The following is a 21477-nucleotide window of genomic DNA, read 5'->3' on the forward strand; positions in this document are numbered from 1 at the left end:
GCTTCCAAGTTTTTGTGGTCCGTCCAGACCTCGAAAGGGCAGGCGGCTCCCTCCAATAGGTGTCGCCATGCCTCCAGGGCAGCCTTGATGGCGAAAGCCTCCTTCTCCCACACGTGCCATCTCCATTCTGTTTCGGAAAAAATGTGGGAGAGGTACACGCAGGGCCGCAGCTGGTCGTTGGGATCCTTCTGTAGGAGTATTGCCCTGATCGAGAAGTCGGAAGCATCGACCTGGACCACGAAGGGCTTCGTAGGGTCGGGGTGAAGGAGGACCGGTTCCGTGGTGAAAAGTTTTTGGAGGTGCTCAAAGGCCATTTGGCAAGCCGGAGTCCAGTTGAGGAGCGCTCCCGGGTTGTGTGACTTGCGCGTGTCCCCTAAACCCTTGGTACGTAACAAGTTGGTGAGGGGCAGGACGATTTCTTCTAGGCCTGGTATGAACGCCCGATAGAAGTTCGTGAAACCCAGGAAACTTTGTAATTGTCTTCTTGTGCATGGGCGTTCCCATGCCAGGATGGCTTGGACTTTGTCCGGGTCCATCTCGACACCTCTTTCTGAAATTCTGTACCCCAGGTAGTCGATCTGGGATTGATGAAACCCGCATTTGGAGAGTTTGGCAAATAGTCCGGCCTTGCGGAGTTTCCTGAGTACCTTTTTCACTAGGCGCTCGTGCTCCTCCTCTGATTCTGTGTAGATACGTTGTCTAAATAGACGAGGACACCTTTGTATAAGTGTTTGTGCAGGACTTCATTGATCAACTGCATGAAGACCCCAGGTGCACCTGCCAACCCGAAGGGTAAGACTTTGAACTGGAATGCTCCCAACGGGCAGTTGAACGCCGTCTTCCACTCGTCCCCCTCCTTTATTCTGATGTGATAGTATGCTTCACGCAGGTCCAGTTTTGTGAAAATCCTGCCCTTGGCCAAATGGGAGAGGATATCTTTTATGATTGGCATGTGATATTCATTAGAAATGGTCACTGTGCTGAGGCCCCGGTAATCCATACTCAGGGTGCCATCCTTTTTTTCCCTGAAGAGGACCGGGGCCCTAACGGGCGAGTTTGTGGGTTCGATAAAACCCCATGCCAGGTTTGTATTGATGAACTCCCGCAATGTCGACAGCTCTCTCTGGGACAACGGGTAGATCCTCGGTTTAGGTAGGGGTGCGTTCGGGATCAGTTGTATGGAGCAGTCCGTTTTCCTGTGGGGGGGGGAGCTTGTCCGCCTCCTTGACCCCGAAGATGTCTGCAAAAACTGTGTACTGGGGGGGTAGGCCTTCCAGGGGCTCTGGGACTGGGTGTACCATTGTGGAGGTCGCCCTCCCCACTGCCGCGCGGGGGACCTGCTCACCCGTGGGTGCTGTGTAGCTGCCATCGGGAAGTGTAATGGTTCTGGTCACCCAGTCTATGTGCGGGTTCCTGCGCACCAGCCACAGGATCCCGAGAATTATTAGGGGTGGCCGACTGGTGCCACCATGAATTGCAGTCTCTCTTGGTGGCTGCCGAGCTGCAAAGTCACGTTTTCGGTGCAGTGGATGACCGCCCCCCCCCCCATGGCTGAGCCGTCCAGCTGTGTGAATGTGAGGCTTTGCGGTAGCAGGTGGCAGCGGAGCTTTAAGTCGGTAGCCAGGCTCGGGTGCATGAGGCACCACGAGTAGCCAGAGTCAATGAGGGCCCATGCGTTGACCGAGTTGGCCTTGCTCCGCAGGTTGACTTTTATGTAGAAGGTGGGGCAGTCATCGCTCACCTAGCTTCTGCTGCGCCCGCTGTTCAGCTCCACCTGCTTCATGGCACTTCCTAAAGCAGGTGGCTGGCGTTTCCCGCCGGCTCGCCATCCTCGCTGTCATCTCCTTCGGTGGAGTAATGAAGGGCTTTTACGCCTACTACTCCACTGGCTGCTGTGGTCTTTTTTCCTGTCACGGCTGGTTTGTTCGCTGCTCATCTCTGCTGATCTGGTGGCTTTGCGTTTGGGCAGGTTGCCACCTTGTGGCCCATTTTGCCGCACAGGAAGCACTGTCCCTGGGCAAACTGGTGCTCTCGTTCCTCCCCCCAGGGCTGGGGTGTCTGTCTTGCTGGAGCACTGCTGGGTCGGGGTCCTCTTGCCATTGCTGCAGGTTGCAGGGACCTCTGGATGTGCCGAAAGGTCTCCTGGGCATTCTCCGCCCTCCCCACGAGTCCAATCCATTTGCGGAGGGTGGCGGGGTCATCCCGGTTCAGTGCCCACCTTAAAGTGGTTAGGTTGAGTCCCTCCTTGAATTTTTCAGTGAGGGTGGATTGTGACCAGTCCCGCACTTTGCCCGCAAGAGCTTGAAATTCGCAGGCGTAGTCAGCCACGGAGCGTTGCCCTTGCCGGATTCCCCGTAGAGCTCTCTTCGCTGTCTCGGCCTCGAGGGGGTCTCGGAAATGGCAGTCCAGGGCGTTGAGGAATGCATCCACATGTTTGAGTTCTGGAGCATCTGCCTGGCATAGGTGGACATACCAGTCAGCCGCCCTCCCTCTGAGTCTATTTGCAATAGTGTTGATCTTTCCCCTTTCCGTTCGGAAGCAGGGTCCGTATTCCGCCATGTAGTTCTTCACGTTGATCAAAAAGAAGGACAGCGTGGCCGGGTCGCCATTGAATTTCGCTGCTAGGTCTCTCACTGCCATCGTTGGTGGGCTCCAGGGTACCTCTGGGTGCTTGTTCACTCCCTCCTCCAGTGCGAAGCTGTGGTTCCAATGCGGGGGTCCCCCCAGCCAGGTTCCAGGTGGCTCCGGCTTCGGCTCCCCTTGTCCCCAGCTGCTCCCCAGCTGATGCACTGCAGAAGAGGTGGGGGAACCCTCCCCGGCAACCCTGCGCGGAGTGTGCCGGCGTCCTCTGCCTCCTCCTGCTGCGCTACACCCTGTTGCTGTGGCTGCCATGCTTTGGGGTCAGGTGGGGGTGGGCTTCTGGCGCCCCGGTCATACTCACCCCATTCGCTGCCTCCACGCTCCAGCGCTAGGTCCTGGACTAGCCTCTCAATCTTCGCCAGGCGCGCTTCCATGGCTCCGCAGTGCACGTCCTCCAGGCCACCTCCCATTGCTTGCTCGCTCTGTCGCCGGCCTCTGCTGCTGCCTGTGTGCACGTGGGGTGGCCCCCGCACCGCACTGAAGATTTCAGGCAGGGATTCCCCCGCCAGGCACGCCGCCATCCCTACTTCTGGTAGGCCGCTGTGGTTCCAGCGTGGGGATTCCCTCGATGAGGCTCCGGGTGGCGCTGGATCTGCCTCCGCTTGTCTCCAGCCTCTCCCCAGCTGACGAGCTGCAAAAGAGGGGGGGGAAAGCCCTTCCCCGGCAGCCCTGCGCCATGTGCGACGGTGCCCTCGGCCTCCTCCTGCCGCCGTGGCCGCCATGCTTTGGGGACGAGCGGGGGCGGGGACGCGCTTCCATTGCCCCGTCCATACTCACCTCGTTTGCTGCCCTCGATTCATCATAGGCCTCTTCCCAGCTGACGCCCTGCAAAGGGGGGGGAACTCCTTCTCCTCCGCGCGGTAAGCGTCGGCGTCCTCAGCTTCCTCCTGCCACTGCTGCCGCCATGCTGTGGAATCACGTGGGGGCGGGGATGCGCTGCTGGCGCCCCTTTCGCTGCCTCCGCGTTCCCACACCAGGTCGTGGAGTAGCCGCTCGATCCTCGCCAGGCGCGCTTCCGTGGCCCCGTCGCTTGCGTCTTCCGGGAGGCCTCCCATGGCTTGCTTGCTCCACTGCCAATCCTTGCCACTGGTTGAGGTCGCATGCAATGGCTCCCATGCCACCCTGAGGATCACGGGCAGGGAATCCCCCGTGCCGTCAAGGGTAACCCATTCCGGCAGCGTCTCATCGGTGGGCGTCAAGGTGAGGTTGCGGCTCGGTTCCTCCCCTGCCTGGTGTCCGCTGGCCCCTTCTGTGAAGGTTGGGGTGCCGACACTGGTTCTTGGGCCTCCGCCGCATTGCGTCGGGAGATGGGTCATTGCTGCATTCTTCCCTCACAGGAATACCTGGAAAGGTGCTAGCGAGAAAAAAAAAAAAATGATTCCCGTCTTTATGTGATGAGTAGCTTCTCCCCAATAAGGTGCAGACTCGAACTTAGGCTGGCTAAGGAAATCTGGTTTATTGAGAAGGATACGGTCACTAGAGAAAGATGGGAATGAGCATGTGTTGGGCTCCTTTCCTTTATATACACGTTTGTAGGCCTTGCCCCTTTCCACCCCACCCCGTCTGTGTGTCCGTTCCCGGCCCTCTTGATGGGTGATTCGGGTGGGGCCGTCCAACTGCCATTATCCTCCTTCTGTGTGCGCCCCAGGTGAATGCCCTGGGGCCCTTTGGAGTGGCTGGTGATTATGTTGATGGCCGCCCGGCCTTGGGCGTGCCACCCGTGCAATCTGTTCTTGAGGGGGGCAGCCTATGCATGCTTCCTGCCCCTCCCTTCCAACAGGAAGGCATGATCACGTTGTAGGGCATGTATGCCTTAGAACGGGGCATGACATCTCACACATGCCATACTGCATGTGAGGAAAGGGGAAGAATTTGCTGAAAAGAATGCATCTTTGTCAAGTTTTGTGTGCAAAGATACTACAAAACTAGGGATAAATTCCAAAACCAATTTCAAAGCTAGTCTGACCAAAACACTCACTCACATGCACACAGACACTACATATCATTTAGTTCCTACCATTCATTTCAAAACTTTATTACAGTCATTCACCAGAAACCCAATGGAGTAAATAAAACCTAATATATAAAACACCAGTTTGGTGTAGTGGTTAAGGCATCAGGCTAGAAACCAGGAGACTGAAAGTTCCAGTCCCAACTTAAGCACAGAACCAGCTGGATGATTTTGGTCCAGTCACTCTCTCACAGCCCTAGGAAGAAGTCAATGACAAGCCACTTCCAGAAAACCTTGGCAAGAAATGTGCAATGACTTGCCAGGAAGTTGCCAGGAGCCAACACTAACTCAAAGGCACAGAGAGACAGACACAGAGAAATATTAAAAAGAGTAATAATTTTAATATATAAGCAGAGTTATTACAGCAGATAATCATTCTCTCCCGTGCTGATGGTTGGAAGGAAAGAGGCCTAACTTATCAGTCCAAAAAGGAAATAAGTCAAAGAGCTCATTCATCAAGGCATTCGGTAATTAAGATAGCATCAGTTCACATAAGCTTGGGCATCAATAGAAGATTTGCAAAGGAAAGGGAAATGTGTATGGGAATGGAAAACACATTTTTTCTCTTTCATTCTCCTCTCCTTCCCTGACCTGTAGATCAGATATTTCAGAAGTTGAACTTATGCAGCTGGATGCTACTAACTCTCTAAGTACTGCTTGTGAAAAGTCCCATATCATGCAGAACTTTGTCTATTCTGTGGAGAACCTGGCTGCTTTATGCATTAGTGCCCTGCTAAGACCTGGCCTTCTGAAGCACTATAACAAAGGGTCATAGATGGTGAATGGGGACATTTTGCAAGTAGAAACCCAAAATGCACAAAATGTGATTTATTGGGGAAAAAGAAGTCCCAGCCCCTAAGATCTCAGAGGTGATGAAATGAAGTTGAGCCCAGAGATGCAATTCCATAAATATGTAGTCTTAGGCATCCAGATTGGCCCTAGTATTTTACTACCATGGATAACCTTCTAAAATGGGCCTAGTAACAGTTCTGCTATTCCTTTTCCCTTTCCCTTTCCCTTTCCCTTTCCCTTTCCCTTTCCCTTTCCCTTTCCCTTTCCCTTTCCCTTTCCCTTTCCCTTTCCCTTTCCCTTTCCCTTTCCCTTTCCCTTTCCTTGCAAATGCCCAAGCAAGACCTTGCAGTTTCCTTGGCAATATGTCAAAAGTGGTTTTCCATTCCCTCTTCCTCCCTAGGGTTGACAGAGTGGGACTGGACCAAGGTCACCCAGCTGGCTTCGTGCTCAAGGCAGGACTGAAACTCATGGTCTCCAAGTTTCTAACCTGGTACCTTAAGCACTACACCAAACTGGCTGTTGTTCTCTTACCTATAAGGCATAATAATTAGAATTCACATTCCTAATACTGTATAAGCATTTCTCTGGTATTTTTTTAAATATTTCCTACTTTCTCACACAGTTTTCCTTCATTAACAGCATCCTCTTATATAGACCACTAAACACTAAATGTACAGTAAGATGAGTTTATAAGGCATGGAAGCATAATTATTATTATTTTCTTTATTGCTGAAATATAACAATTAAATGTCTAAAAGCTTCTAAGCTGAAGGGCTATTTGGCACTGAATAAACAAGCAAAATAATTTCAAACAAGCACAGATTTATTTTATTTTATTTTTTTATTAATCATCCCTTTTTCTTTAAATCAGTCCTCAGAATAAAGATTAGCCTGAAATACTCTTCATCAGTGATGGACCTTGTCTTCAACTCACATACTGGAGGACTAATGAAAAGATTCTCAAACCTTATTTACAAAGTCATGCCTTCTAAATTCTGTAACTTCAATGCAACTCCTCATATTTCTAAAATCTGAGTTGCTTCTATGTCAATACCTGTTCCTTTTAGTAGTGATCGTCCTCAAAGGAACCAGAATTAGTGTCACTTGACAGAATGCTGTAGGTCTTTCCTGGTCATAGATCTCTGCATATGAATTTTCTTCTTGGGTATGTGTCAGAGTTTTGATAGAACTTTGTGGTCTGTGTTGAGTTGATGATGATGATGATGATGATGATGATGATGATGATGATGATGATGATATGTTCAGATTTTTGGTACTGATTCCAGGATCAACAAACTCCAGCATGTAATGACCCCTGCATTTTTGGATGGAGCAGGGGGAAGGCTGTAATCCACTGAATCAATGAGCAAACTGAATTACCTATTCAGGATTATTTCTTTGTTAACTGCTCCTTCTTATTCAGATCAGGTCTCAGAATAATGATATAGCATTTGGGGAAAAAGATGCAGCCCAGTAATCCAGCTGCAGAAGCCAAAATAGAGAAGATCTCCACTGCCACCATGTATTTGCCCTTCGTACTCAGATAGGTGGGAACAAATGATATCCAGACACTACAAAAGACCAACATGCTGAAGGTGATAAATTTGGCTTCATTAAAGCTGTCAGGTAACTTCCTAGCCAGGAAGGCTACTGTGAAGCTGATAGAAGTCAAGAAACCCAGGAAAATAAGGACAGTATAAAACATAGTGGTTGAGCCTTCATTACATTCTAGGACAATTTCTTCAGCCATGGAGTACATGTCTGAATCTGGGAATGGGGGGGAAATTGCCAGCCACACTACACAAATGGTGAATTGAGCTAGGGAGCAAGATAGGACAATCGCTTTGGCCAGCCTTTTGCCCACCCATTTCCTCATTTTGGAACCTGGCTTGGTGACCATGAAAGCAAGGACAACAATGGTTGTTTTCCCCAATATGCAAGAAATGGCAACAGAGAAGATTATGCCAAAAGCAGTTTGTCGCATGAGACATTTCACTTGGTCAGGTTGGCCAATGAAGAGCAAAGTGCAAAGGAAGGAGAGCAGGAGAACAATGAGGAGAATGTAGGTGAGGTTCCTGTTGTTGGCTTTGACTATAGGGGTGTCCCGTTGTTTAATGAAAATGCCGAACACCAAGGCTGTGATGAATGAAAAGGAGAGACTAACAGTCGCCAAGGTGATTCCCAGTGGCTCACTGTAAGACAGAAACGTTGTTTGTTTTAGAATGCAAAGGTTTTGAGCTTTGTTTGTATATTGATCTTCTGAACATTGGAAGCAATCAACTGCATCTGGAAAAAGAAAACATCAAGGTCGGTTTCTAGAAATACGAAGGTAGTGGGACTGAGAGTTAATTAATGGGATTCACTTATCCCTAGTTAAGTAATGCCTGTTTATATTTAGGGCTAGGCTGTAAGTATAGCAATTTTTCTGAGACAGATATATTGCTTTGTGGTAAGAACTGGCCTTATGACAAAATCTAATAAAGATTTGTGTAATAATCTTTTATCATTCAGAACTTTCCTGAAAAAATGGAAAGCAAAAGATGGTTAAGGGTTAGATGGGGGAGGAAAATTTTTATTACATGATATCATATTATTTAAGGAATCAAGCTCTTAATGACAGCAACTTGATCCCAATTTAATGGAATCAAGCTCTTAATGACAGCAACTAGATCCCAATTTTCCATGTTCCTCTTTTACAAACACATACACACACACACACAATAGATCTTCCATCATCTTACAAAATAATAATAATAAAAAAAATGTCAATTATTGCTGCAGAACTGATCTCTATTCAGTTCTGCAGCAATGAGAAGCCATAATCTGGAACAATCTAGAAGAACCCAGACTGGACATGTATTTTTGGACATTCTGAAATATCCTCTCATTTTTAGTATTTACAGAGCAATATCATTGGTTCAGTCACCACATTAGAAGTCAGTTATAGGACGTTTAAATATTAGTATTTTGAATCACAGTTAAGAAGTCTGAATAGTTTTGCACAAGACAACTCTTACCCATCTGGTTTGAAATTTTCCCTTTTGCGCATGGAAGGCAATCATAACAGCAAAAAGGCTTCCCTTCTATTTTCATCTTACTGTAGCCTGAATAGCATTTGTCATTGCATACAGAAAGAGGTAGAACCTATAAAGAAGTGAAACCGGGATTTATTAAAAAATCAATTTCAGTGGGGCTTTCACTTTTAAATAATGAGTGTAGGATGTAGATGTCCAAAAATCTCCTTATGTTTTAGAGCAATCATATTTAATGAATGGCAGTTTTGTACGGAATGAGAGCTAGAATCAAAAATGAAGATAGCAACACAAAGAATTGGGGACATGAAGGTACCATCATTTGGCTATGTGGAAGTAGAGGTCCAGAAGAACTTGCTTCCCATGCATACATTAGCTGGAAATAGAGGTGAATTATTTTTTCCCCTGATTTCAATTCCTTTCTCTACTTTGGCCACAGCAATGGTCAGGAATTTTGTCTGGACCAAGGTTAACATGACCCCTGACACAGGATTCCCCCATTTCTTTTTTCCTTCTCATCCATGCCAGGAAAGTAAGCATCAATGTCTTTCCTTTGGGTGGTCATGTATTTCATTGACTGGTGGAAAAACAAGCAAGCTGTCATGCTTCCCGATCAAATGTTCCCAGAACATCTGATCATCCTTGCATCCATTTTGGTACAACTCGTGTCAGCCTGCAAAGTGGCCAGCAGGGAGGGGGAGCGTGTGTGTGTGAATCATCAAGGTCTTTATGTTTGTTTGTTTTTTTGTGACCTTTATAACCTTTGCACCAAGGTCATCCATGAAGAACAGTTGCAGCCATCGGCTGGCACAAGAAGGCGGGGCCACATACCAAAGGGGCAGTGGGGGGGAATTTGAAGTTACTGTGATTTTAATTGTAGGAACACGTGGGAAATCTCATTCACAACTATTTCTCTGTACTTAATGCTTTGCATCATTAAAATTGATTTCTAAGCAAAAGCTTATGAGTTATAATTGAACGAGTGCATAAGCATTCTGATAATCACGCAATCTAGGAGCAGCAGTTTTATCATTCTTCCTGTCATTTGGGGCATGAAGGGGAACTTGGCAGAATATTCATCCATCAATCGATCTATCCATCCATCGATCTATCCATCCATCCATCCATTGATATATCCACAGTATATATCTCTGTATCCAGCATTCCCTATTCCTCTCCTGAATCATTTTTTTAAACAACATTTCTCCATTCCACTGCTGAACACCACCCATCCCATAATAAAAAAGCAATCAGGCAGCCCAGAATCCTAGTATGAAAGACCACTGAAGAAAGAAAGCAGAGCCTGAGGATGCTGGGGGGTGGGGGGATGGGGACTTGCCAGAGCAAACTAGTATTTATATGAGATAAAGCAGATGGGGGAAAACGTCGCTTTTGATGCAGGGAAAGAACACATGACTAGAAACAGCCTTCCCCAAACCCTAAGGACAGGCTGAGAAAATCTTATTAATTCCTCTGTACCCAAAATATTAGGTGGCCCATCCTGTTGCTGGAGGAAGGAAAAAGGGTGATTCAGCCCTCAGTATTAAAGTAAAAGAGAAAATGAAAAATCTGGGGTGAAAATTTAATAGAAAAAAGGTAAAATCTACCAGCATGCTTGTTTGCACATACGACAGAGAGAAACAAAGGAAAGGTTGCTGATAAGTTTGTCTCCAAGGACACAAGAACAGGTAAAGGTGGACAGTATGCAGAAGACATATGGAAGAGATTAACCCTAGGAAAGAATCCAAATGACAACTTTAAAAAGAAGATGAAGGCTGGGGATATTTCAGTGACAGTTATGACAAGACAGTCAGGAAAAGTGATGGTCTTGCCAGCTGTGGAACTGGGGACATTGAGGCTGAACAAGAAAGAAAATGGTAGATAGCTGCAAATTATAAATTCCCAGATTTTTACCACAAACACCATCAATTTTAAGAAGAACTACTCAATCACTCCTGGATCAAGTAGAGCCTGACTGCTCCCCTAGTATGATAATTAGCAAATGGAAACTCCAAAAATCTGGAAGCAAGGAGAAGAGGAAGACAATGGACTAGCTGAATTGATGGGATGAAAGTAATTGCTTGAATACCTGTGAAAAAGTGATGAGTTATTATGTCAAGATAGTGAACATTTATCTATATAGTTACTAGTGAAGAACTCAACTCAGAGGCACCTAATAACCATCAACTAGAATAGTCCTCAAGAAAAGAGATGCCAGCTTGGTTCGTACTGCATTTTTTGCAATTTGTTTAAGCAAAACTAATGTTCTGTAAAGTTATCTCCCCTATCAAATGAAGAGGAAACTTCCAATTGCATACAGTTTGGAATTCTAGCTTGAATAAAATCAGTGTCACTGTTTGGAAAGAAACCTTGGATTTCCCAAACATACCCTCTCTTCATTATGGAAATATCCCAGCACATATAGTAAGCATTAAAATTTTAGCACTCTCACTGTTAAAGCTTTCTGAATTATATTATATATAGCTTCAATTACTTTAATGAACTTTCTAATGTGTGTTGTTCTTGTTGTTGTTTTCAACTCGGCAACCTTGAAATACCAGCAGGAATAGACTCTTTGTTTAAAGTCTGCTAAAAACCATAAAGATTTGATAAGGAGATATAAGTAAATTACTTTAACTCTTCCTATACAGTGGTTTAAGTCTTTGTATTTCAAAATCTCTGGTGATTATTTCTTCCTCTTCACAGTTTTAAACCTGACAACTTGAAGGACAGGATCTATTAAAATCTATAATTCTGAAAACAAGAAAGGATGAATGTGCACAGTTTGAAATCTGAGCAGGAAATACCTGGTTAAACATGGTGGGCCAGATGATGTCCTGTGTAGAAATGGTGAGAAGCTTATCTGGTGAAGCTACTGGGTCTATCTTTCCAACTTTGACTTTAACAAAGGTCTGGTTTGGGAATGTGACCCAGTTGAAAATATCAAATCCAGTCTCTAAGTCCCCATTTTCATTAAAGGAAACTTTCTCTCCTGCGGTGTTATTGAATGAGATGGTTCTCAAATAGTGATGGAGCTGAACAGAAACAAAGCAAGACAATTAAAAAGGAAGGAAGGAAGGAAGGAAGGAAGGAAGGAAGGAAGGAAGGAAGGAAGGAAGGAAGGAAGGAAGGAAGGAAGGATCAATTGCAATGGTATTAAGTTATGGGTCATCAATTTAATATGGCTGGGCACATTAATAGAATTAGTGCTCTTCCACCCCTCATCTGTTTCTTCCCTTCCACAGATCTTTTGAACCTCTGCCAACCATGCAGCTGCTGCTGCATCTTAATCCTTTCTTCTATATTGCTGTGGCAATATTTATTTATTGTTCAAGTTTATATTGCTGCCCACCTCACAAACAAGCGACTCTGGGCCATGTACTAATATTTGCAATTACAAAAGTTTCACTCAGTCCTGAAACTATGAGGAAAATCAAGTGGCAAGAGACATAAAATCATCACTCCATTGTTCTCATTGGTCATACCCAAAGTGCTACAGCCCATTGCATTAGAGATATGAGCAAAGGGAAATGTTTGTTCATTCTATTATTACCTGCCACGTTTCTTGATTGAGAATAATCAGTCTCCCACTGTTTGCCCTTGCTCTGTATTTGGATTTGGATGAAAACATGGCTGTCAAAGCATGTGCCACCGCATAGACTGCATTATAGATGCTGTAGCTCTGCCCAGTCATGGTGGTGTCAAAGACAGACTTAGGAAGATTCTCAAGCTTCTCTTCTCCAGTGCACAGCCGTCCAGTATCTTCATCAAACTCATCTTGAGGAAAAGAACATTCAAAAACCTTTTCCCAAAACACTCTCAGTAAATGGTCTTTCTCTTCTGAAGTTGGGTTTCTCATCTGAAGGAATTTGTTGAATCCAGAGATCTTCTTAGAAGAAACTGCAAAACTTATAACACCATGGAAGAAGTCCATACCCCATATTTTTTGAAAGGGAAGTGATGTAAACTCCATCTGGGCTGGAATTATCCAAACTTTATCTTTTCTCTTAATTGCTGTCTCTTCAAATTCTGTAAAATAGGGCACCATTCTAAAAATGGCAGTGACCTGGTTTTCACAACATAGGATAATAACATTGGCAGTGCTCTTCATGATAATCATGTACATTTTAATAAAATCTTTCAATGCAACTAGTATATCATTAGCAAATGTTTCCTTGGCCATCTCTTGCATGAAGTCAAAGCAGATACCTTTCTGGGAAAACAAAGTAACACCATTTTGTATGAACCTCTCTCCACTCTCATTACGTTGGAAAATTAGCCCAATCCAAGTCCACCTTAAGTACAAAAGCAACTGGAGAATACCCATGATCTGTTGGTCACCATTTGGGAAAAAACGAAGAAAGAAAGCTGCCTGTATCTTGTCATCTATCATTGGAGAAGATCCATATATGAGCTAAATGTGGAAAACACAGGGAACATGGTTTTCCAAAATGAAATATTCATTATGTTTGAAAATGCTGTTCTTAATTTATGGTCTTCCTTGCAATCATTAACCTAATCATACTCAAAAAGAATTGATGTGCAGAATTTTCACTCAATAGCTGTAATTGTAGTATAAGTACAAAGCTGGAGGCCTCAGAAATGCATTAATTCCGGAAATGTTATACTAAAAATGGACCCCAAATTTTAAGGGCTAAAGCGTCTTGGTCCTGAAGCAAACCCATCCCAGCATTTAGCTAGTCTTCTCCTGATAGGAAACAGCAGAATAACTGAAGCAATGAAGTCATGGTGGGATGCAGATGAGATAGGATGAGCAATGCAAGAACCTTGTTTTGTGTTCAGTATGACCCTGTCCTTTTTTCAGTTTTTCTTAGTTCTCATCTCATAATCTGTATGCATACCAATTTGCATGCAAATATGGATATAACTTGCAATCCCACAAGTACTGGAAGGGCACATGAATGACTTTCTTCCTTTTCATTTAAATTATTTCACAACTTGGTAATGCATCAGCCTCTTACTTTCCATACTATCTTGTCTGAATTTCAGGAGCAAGTATCGTACAGATCAAACACTGTCCCTCCCCACTTTCAAACAGGAGTCAAAAATATGCAGCTCCCCAGTAATAAACATAGTTAAACCTGAAATGCAACCAGTGTTCAATCTTTGGATTATTTTCCATTTTCAGAATTTGGGAAATGCAAAAAGTGGTGTCTAATGCTTTAAAGAGACTCAAGTCACTAAGTTTGGGAATAAAATGTCCCACAATGCTGCCAAATTCAATGTTCCATGGAAATCCTGATATTCGATTTGATGGAATTGCACATGTTCACTTAGGATTTATTAATCCATTAATTATTCTGGTTTCAGAAGAAGGAAATATTATTTAAATAGCACAATACTCTGATTGTATTTACCAAGTATCAGCAAACATTAGCAGGAATGTGTAATGAGCAGTGTGGTAACTCAGTTGGCTATTAATCTTTCAGGTCTGCTTTTTTTCCTAGCTCCTCTCATGCTTTCCACAGTCCAGTAAAACAGCTGTGTTTGGATGTGATATAAGGGAATTAATGGTAACTCATCCACAGAGTGATTCATTTAACTTTCTATGCAGTTTTCTTTCATTTGTACAACATTTTTTTAAAAAAGTATTTGAATTATTATGGAATAGTCATGAGAGGGAGGGAGGGAGGTAGGGAGGATGTCATTCTGCAAAATAAAGATCAAGATAATGATTCCCAAATTATAATATATTGAATTTCATAATCAGGCCCATGAATCCATAATATTATTAAACATGGTGAGAAAATATATTCATGAAAATTCATTGACATTTTTTACAGTGTATTCATAAATAAGTCAAGGAATGATAGTATATTAATTGGTTTGGATTCAGACTGAGGAATAAATCAAGTATCCATGTCATCTGGCCACCCCATATTTTTTCATCCCTGTTTGGATTGCCACTTTATTTCCAAATTAAATAATAATAATAATAATAATAATAATAATAATAATAATAATTTATTGTTGGTTATTTCTTGTTCTTTTGTAAATATAACTTTGTAAATGTAACAAGGGAGGAGGAAGTGCTTTCAGGCCTCCAAGATTCTGTTACTGTAACATTACAATAAAAGTTGTATTAGTGTTCGTGATTTTGGTTTCCTGGTCAGGACTACCTTGAATCAATCTTGCAACTCTGGAAGAGCTTCCCCTCTCCCCTGCCTTATCTTCCAGAGAACTAGGGAGGGCCAATTCTGAGATCCTTTCTCAAATGACATTTCTGGTTTGGGCTCAGGTTGCTTTTATTCCTTCTTTTTCTCAAGGTTATTTTCACAGCCCATTACACGTATTTCAAAAGCAAATCTTACCTGGGGCATCTTGTAGACGTTCAAAATGTTTGCCATGAAGGGACAGATGTTAGAGGTAGGTCCTGCAATAACAGATACTGCCCAGTCCTTGGCATCACACTTATAATTGGGGATGAACCTGCCCTGTGTTGAGAGAAGCTCCATTGAAGCAAAGTAGGTCCATCTGGCCATGAAATAACTGTTAGAGATGTGAATACCCAGAGTCATGTTGGATAATATGAGGTTGTTCTCATTGATCTCCTTTACAGCAAAAACCAAGGCCAGGATATGTTGGTAGTTCTGCAGGAAAAATCTGCAATGAGAGATACATTCCAGATCACATTTCTTCTCTTAAAGAATATGACATTTCATATACTTTAGTGATAATTCAGCTAAACAGTATACAGAAAAATAGATTGTATAGTACTGTGCAGGGAATCATGAAAATGCATTAGCAGTCAGAAACTTTTTCCATTTCTACAGATGCCCTGAATCATTTGAGTAATGTGTAAATCACATGACCACCAAATGTAGAATATTCTAATGGAAGAGTATGAAATCTCATGAGATACTTAAAATTGAAATATTCTGCAAAGATATTTTGCAGTGGCCTAAAACATTATTTTTGATGAAAGGGAAAATGCTCTTGGGCAAAACATGTATATGTATATGTATGTATGTCTATGTGTATGTCTATGTGTATGTCTATGTGTATGTCTATGTGTATGTGTATTAACAGCCACTAAGATTTGTCTTTTTATGTATGCTTTTAATGAACTGCAGGGGAAAACTTTTGCTTATTTTTGGATTTAAAAAAAAGTAAAATAAAATGACATAATACTAAGATACATCTTTAAAATAATATATAGTTTAACCCTTATACTGCTTGTTAGGATCTCAGCTACTGAGCATACACAACTGAGAATTCTCGATACCAGCAGGACCTTCCCAGCTGTACAGATAGAAAAAACAGGTAAAAAACAGTAAAAAACACAGAATACATCTGTTCAGGAAAGGAAGGCCAGAGATTTGGGTATGCCTTAAAACTGTATTTCTTGCTCTGGCTTCCAGATTTCTCCAAAAACGGTGAACCACTCTGGTTAGGTGACATAAAGTCACCACCTTAAATTTGAGTCTGAAATGGAAAACATGAAATGGAAAACATGAAATGGAAAACACTCCTCCAAATGCTGGAGTCTCTTTCTCCCAGTAAATAGTCTGGGCAATAACATGTGTATAGCATAGACAATTGTGGAAAACAAATATGTTTTATATAAAATGGTCTTAGTGACCCCCCTCAAAGTACAAAGGGAATGCAAAATCAATCAGCCTCTGGTCGCTGCACTCTTCCACGTGTTTTAGTAACATTCCTTTAGCAAACAGGTTTTATTAAAATATGCACCTTATTACGGGGGAGGAAATGCTAAAATGTAAATGTCACAGAAAATTCTAACCATAAGAATTTACATGGGGGGGGGATGCTTAGGGAAAAGTTTAATTTAGGAAATTTGCACAGTATACAGATTTTCCTCACCATCAGCCTTTCTTTATAGCATCCTCCACACTATGGATCATGCTGCCCTCAGATGTATGCTCCTTGCTTTCCAAAAAGACTGAAAACCATTTTATCTCAATAAAACTTTGAATTGTAGAGTGATTTTAACTGAACTATGTGGATTGCATTAGTACTCTCTGTTTTAACAAGTTCATTGTAGCATTTCTTCCTTACTATGAACCACTCAGAGTTTCAGTTGATTGAGGTGGTCTATGAATATTACAAATGAATGAATGTTGGAAGCAACAGACGAGCCAACCAATCATTCAACTGACTGTTCATTCAATCATCTTGAAATGAAATGGAAAGTATGCACAATTCATACATGTTTTAAACTGTGAGATGTCAAAATAGAAAAGGCATATCCATCCACAAATAGTGGTAATACAAGCCATACTATAAAAACAAATAGCTTAAGAAAAAGATGATGATCAAGTTCACCCCAAAATCTGGAAATGATTTGTATACTCAAGGAAGATGCACATAAACACAGTGGCATAATCAAATTTGAGGGGGGAGAAAGAAGATAGATTGGCAAGTGCACAAGCAATATTATACTGTAAAATTATAGAAGTGGAAAGATTATCACATTAATAAGAAGGGAGGCATTGGAAAGTCACATATCTCTATCTGGATCTTTATTGATACCATCTATATCATATATATCTATACAGTAGTGCATCTAGATCTATGTTGTTGCTGTGAAAACTGCCTTAAGGTAATAACTAGGTCAAGTCTGATACATGGACATCCTTACTTTCAAGCAGAATGGAATCCCTATTATATTCCTTTCCATTATATCACTTTCTATTCCCAAGCCACCACTTTTTAAAGAGTGGAGTGAGGATGGCTTCTAAAAGTCCCTTATTTCATTCCTTGCCTGTGGTATCTGGTAGTTGTTGAGGATAGTTGCCAGATCAAGACATAGATTAGAATTGGGTCCTCCAATTACAGCCATTACTTTGCCCTGATCATCACACTTGTAGTTAGGGATGAACTGGTCCTTTGTAGACAGCAGTTGCATTGCTGCATGATAAGTCCAGCTTGCAATAAAATAATCATTATAGATATGGAAACCCAGGGAGACATTGGGCAAGAGCTGGGAATTTTCATTGATTTCTTTTACAGCAAACATCAGAGCCAGGATGTGTTGGTAGTTGTGAGTCAGGAACCTTGAAGGAGAAGTATATAAGATGCATTAGTTTGCATTTTGCAAATATTGCAAATATTCCGCCAAGGGTGATGCCCACTGTGTCTTCTGTCTTGAGATTCTGCAGTTAAAAGAAGTTATAATATGGCTTTCACCATGGCTATGGAAGGTGTAAGACAAACACATAGCATGCTAGCTTTTGTGTGTGTGTGTGTGCGTGTGCATGTGTGTCAATGGATATACAGTACACATAGACATACTGTACACGTACACACACTAAAATCCCAGGTAACATTTATGTGAGAAGGAATCCCAGTGATCAAAGTAGAACACATCTCAGCAAGTTCTAAATCTGACTGACCCAAATACCATCTGTTCCCAAGAAGCCTGGGAGTCAAAGGTTCTTGTTCATAGACTGGCCACTCATCTGAAAATTCATGAAAACGGATGGGCAAAAGTACAGTTGCTAGAATCAGAATACATGCCAATGACTAATTTGATTAAACAAGAAGCCTAATGTCTTACACGAAGTCTGACTGTTCATAAGAAGGATACTTTTCAAAAGTTAAGTGTTCTGAAAGTAGGTGGATTTGATTAGTAACAGCAGCAAAGATTAGTCCCCCAGGCTTTAAATACTCATGAAAAATAGGAGGAGGATCCCTGATGTGGCATTTAGTAATCTCGCACATTTTCTCAGGTAGCAATAATAACACAATTGCTACAGTTACTTTAATTTTGAGCAAGCAACTCTGTACTGAAGAGACCCTTTTACATCCTGCTACATTGCCATTTGACTCTAACTTGCACAGCCTGACTTTAATAACAAGGAGCATAAAACAACAAGAAAGGAAACTTAGAAAGATCTAGCTGTTTCTCTCTGTGGCAGGGGAAATATTAATATTTTTGGGTGTGCTACCAACCACTGAAATTTCACAAAGCCTGACATCATATACTCAATTATTATTTAGAAGAAAACATGTTCATCACATCTCATTGGGAAGTGTTTCTTTTTTTTTTTTTTAATATATATTATTATTTCCCCAGTGGGAGTACCACTCCATTATGAATGAAGAAAACTAGAAGAATATAAAACTAAGAATTTAAAACAACAACATACCAAATCCTATGAGTCTACAGAAAGAGCTGTCAAGGAAAACAGGGGATACTTAAACCATTGTTCAGATTTTGTTTAATTTTCCTAGCAACTCCTGGAATCCCACAGGGAGAAATAATTACAGGGGAGAAAACCTACATACTACAAATGTATTTAAGAAGAAAACATGTTTACCATGTACAGTACCTTCAGAAAACATTGGTTGGTAACTATAACAAAAGATACAGGGAATTAGAGTATACAGGAAGGGAAATTAAATTATGTCTGCTCACATAGACACAAACACACACAGACACAGACATAGACATACACACACTTGGAAAAAAAATCTGCTTGTTTTCCCTTCTTGTGTCTGGTCCCTTGTAGATCAGTAGACTGAAGCTTTTCATCTTCCTAGTCTAGGGTTAAGAAACCCAGTTTAGGTCTGCCCCAAATCAGTCTAGCACCTTAACCACTTATGGAGGATTAAACAATTTCATTCTATAAATATTATCATCTTTAATAATTCTAGGCATAGACCATACATGACTTAAAGCAGCAATGTAGTAAAAACACACATTGAAATAAAGCTAGTGTGTGACCCTGGAGTGGAGGCAGATACTGATAGCAGACAATTGTCCTTCCTTTGAGTGTGAATGGAATGTGTGAAAGGGGGAGGTATGCTGATACAATAAATGTAACTGTTTACAGAACATGTTGATGGTATCTGACAGGATAGAATCCTTATAGTTGGAAAGAATGCAGGGGCACAATAATAAGGTCACCCCCAAAACCCTTTCAAGGACATTCTGGTGTTCAGAGACATGCTGTGAGATACGGTATTTCCTTTGTCTTTCTTGTATGGTGCAATAAAACAAAAATATATAACTTGTGTGTGTGTGTTACCAAAAAAAAAAAAAAAAAAATCCCTTCTCCCTCCTATGGGTGGTATGTGTCTTCTTCAACATCAGGTCCTCTACCAGAGGCCTGGGAGTTTGAGGGTTCTGCACAGTATCATAGCTGTTCTTAGCATTGCACTTTTCTGGACAGAGAGCTTTGATGTTGTTCCTGGATCTGTTGGAGTCACTCTCCCAGCTTGGGAGTCACAGCCCCAAGTGCCCCTACCATCTCTGGGACCACTTTGGCCTTCACTTTCCACATCCTCTCTAATTCTTCATTCAGGCTTTGGTATTCCTCCAGCTTCTCATAGTCATAGGGTGCTACTCAGAAAAAATAGGTAGGCAAGAAGTGGCAAGTTTTAGAAAATGGAGGAATAAATAACCGAGTTAAGAGTGCCTCACACATATTCATCAAGGAGATTGTGTGATGGATGTTCTGCAAAAACCATTTGCTCTGAAGGCATGTAAATCTCATAAATAATGGCAGCAAGAATGAGGTGTCCAGACTTTAAGTACTTGTGAAGAATAGGAAAAAGATCACTGGTAAGATATATTTAGCCCTTGAATAGGCCAAATATAAAGACAACAGTGTGGAAGGACAGACTGCCTGAGCAGATCAAAAGCCCCTGTGCCCCTCCATTCTTGGCACACCCCCATCATCAGGATAACCCAGCTTCCAATCAAGAGCATCTGCCAATCAAACAGCAGCATTAGGCAGGAGGCAGGGAGGAGGAACAAAGAGAAGTGGTGGCCAGGGAGCTCTGCAGCCACAGGCCTCATGAAGAAGAGGGTGAATAAACAGAGCCAAGAGCCAGGAGTGAAAGTGAAAAGGCAAAGTGAAAGACAGACAGCTATGATGAGGAGAGGCAACAAGAAAGGAGGCAGCAGCCGAGAAAACTGGGGAGGGAGAGGTGTTCATTTCCTCCCCCCACACAGGCATGAGGGAAAAGTTCTTGAAGCCAATTCCCTCAGATGGAGTCAAGATTTGGAAGAGAAGATGAATTAAGAAGCCCAGCCAGGAACACACAAGCAGAAAAGACTGACAGAACAGAAATAGAAAGCAGAAACTTAAAAAGTTAAAAAACAGATTGAACTTTGTAGAAAAAAAGAGTATAGCCCTAAAGAGAGGGAGAATAGAGATATACAGAGATTAGGAGCAAAGAAATAGAGAAGTCAGCCATAAAGAAACATATCCAGGACAGAATAGAAAGTAAAAAAAGAATAAAAAAGTAAAATAAAGTTCCTCGTTAGAATCTAATCAGAAGCAAATAAGGAGAGACAGAGAAGGTACAAAACAAAGCGACTGAAAGCAATAATAATTGAAAAGTGTCTTTAAAGGAAACTTTAAAAGATATAAGCAATTTAAGAAATAGAACAACCTCACTGTAAATAATAATATGAGCTCACTTGAAGCACCAAAGTTTAATTTGTACATTATTTTCTCTTGTAATAAATGTGATTGTCTTGTGCACTATCTGGGTGAAGAGCATCATCCACCAGAAAACCTTGAAAAGGACATAAGCATGCAGTAAGTTACCTTTGGACATTTGGGTATTGTCATCTGCAGTATGGTTATGGAGGGCTTGTCCTTTATAGGAGTCTAAATAGCTTGACTCTGGTTTTTTGGTTAATGCTACTTGCGGTTAGAAACTTCCTTATTTTTTCAACCAAATTTATATCCAGAGATTATCAGATCCTACTGATTCTTACCACTGCAACATGTTACCACTGACAACAACCAAGTTGCACAAATATTTTGAACAGAAGCTTCTACAGGTTGTTCTTGACTTGTGATCATTTGTTTAACAACCATTCAAAGTTAAGATGGTGCTGAAAAAAGTAACTTATGACTCGTCTTGCCAAGAAACTCAGGCACTCTGAGTTTGACACGGAGCTGATGGAAACTTGGTCCCTGAATTCGGCAGACAGACTAACTTTGCAAAGTGGCTTTTTGCCTACCTGAAAACACAAATCACACAGCAATTCAGGCAAAA

General features: G+C 42.3%; 1 protein-coding gene across 1 annotated transcript; it reads right to left on the bottom strand.

The window, feature by feature from the left end:
- Window positions 1-6833: 6833 nt before the first annotated feature.
- LOC134496950 (vomeronasal type-2 receptor 26-like) lies at window positions 6834-18180 on the bottom strand. The gene is made up of 6 exons (XM_063302664.1): window positions 18017-18180; window positions 17222-17513; window positions 12029-12889; window positions 11283-11510; window positions 8461-8587; window positions 6834-7729 (listed from the first exon to the last, which is right to left on the bottom strand). Exons 1-6 carry the CDS (start codon window positions 18178-18180, stop codon window positions 6834-6836), a joined length of 2568 nt encoding a protein of 855 aa, XP_063158734.1.
- Between the last annotated feature and the right edge of the window lie 3297 nt (window positions 18181-21477).

This window comes from Candoia aspera, chromosome 4 (genome assembly GCF_035149785.1).
Source record: "Candoia aspera isolate rCanAsp1 chromosome 4, rCanAsp1.hap2, whole genome shotgun sequence".
In the NCBI taxonomy this organism is placed as follows: Eukaryota; Metazoa; Chordata; class Lepidosauria; order Squamata; family Boidae; genus Candoia; species Candoia aspera.

Coding starts and splice junctions, on each gene's coding strand:
- LOC134496950 (XM_063302664.1), bottom strand. CDS start 18,180: ATGTGCGAGATTACTAAATGCCACATCAGGGATCCTCCTCCTATTTTT. Junction 12,890..17,221: donor ACAACTACCAGATACCACAG/GCAAGGAATGAA, acceptor TTCCACATTTAG/CTCATATATGGATCTTCTCC. Junction 11,511..12,028: donor TCAATCAAGAAACGTGGCAG/GTAATAATAGAA, acceptor GTTTCTGTTCAG/CTCCATCACTATTTGAGAAC.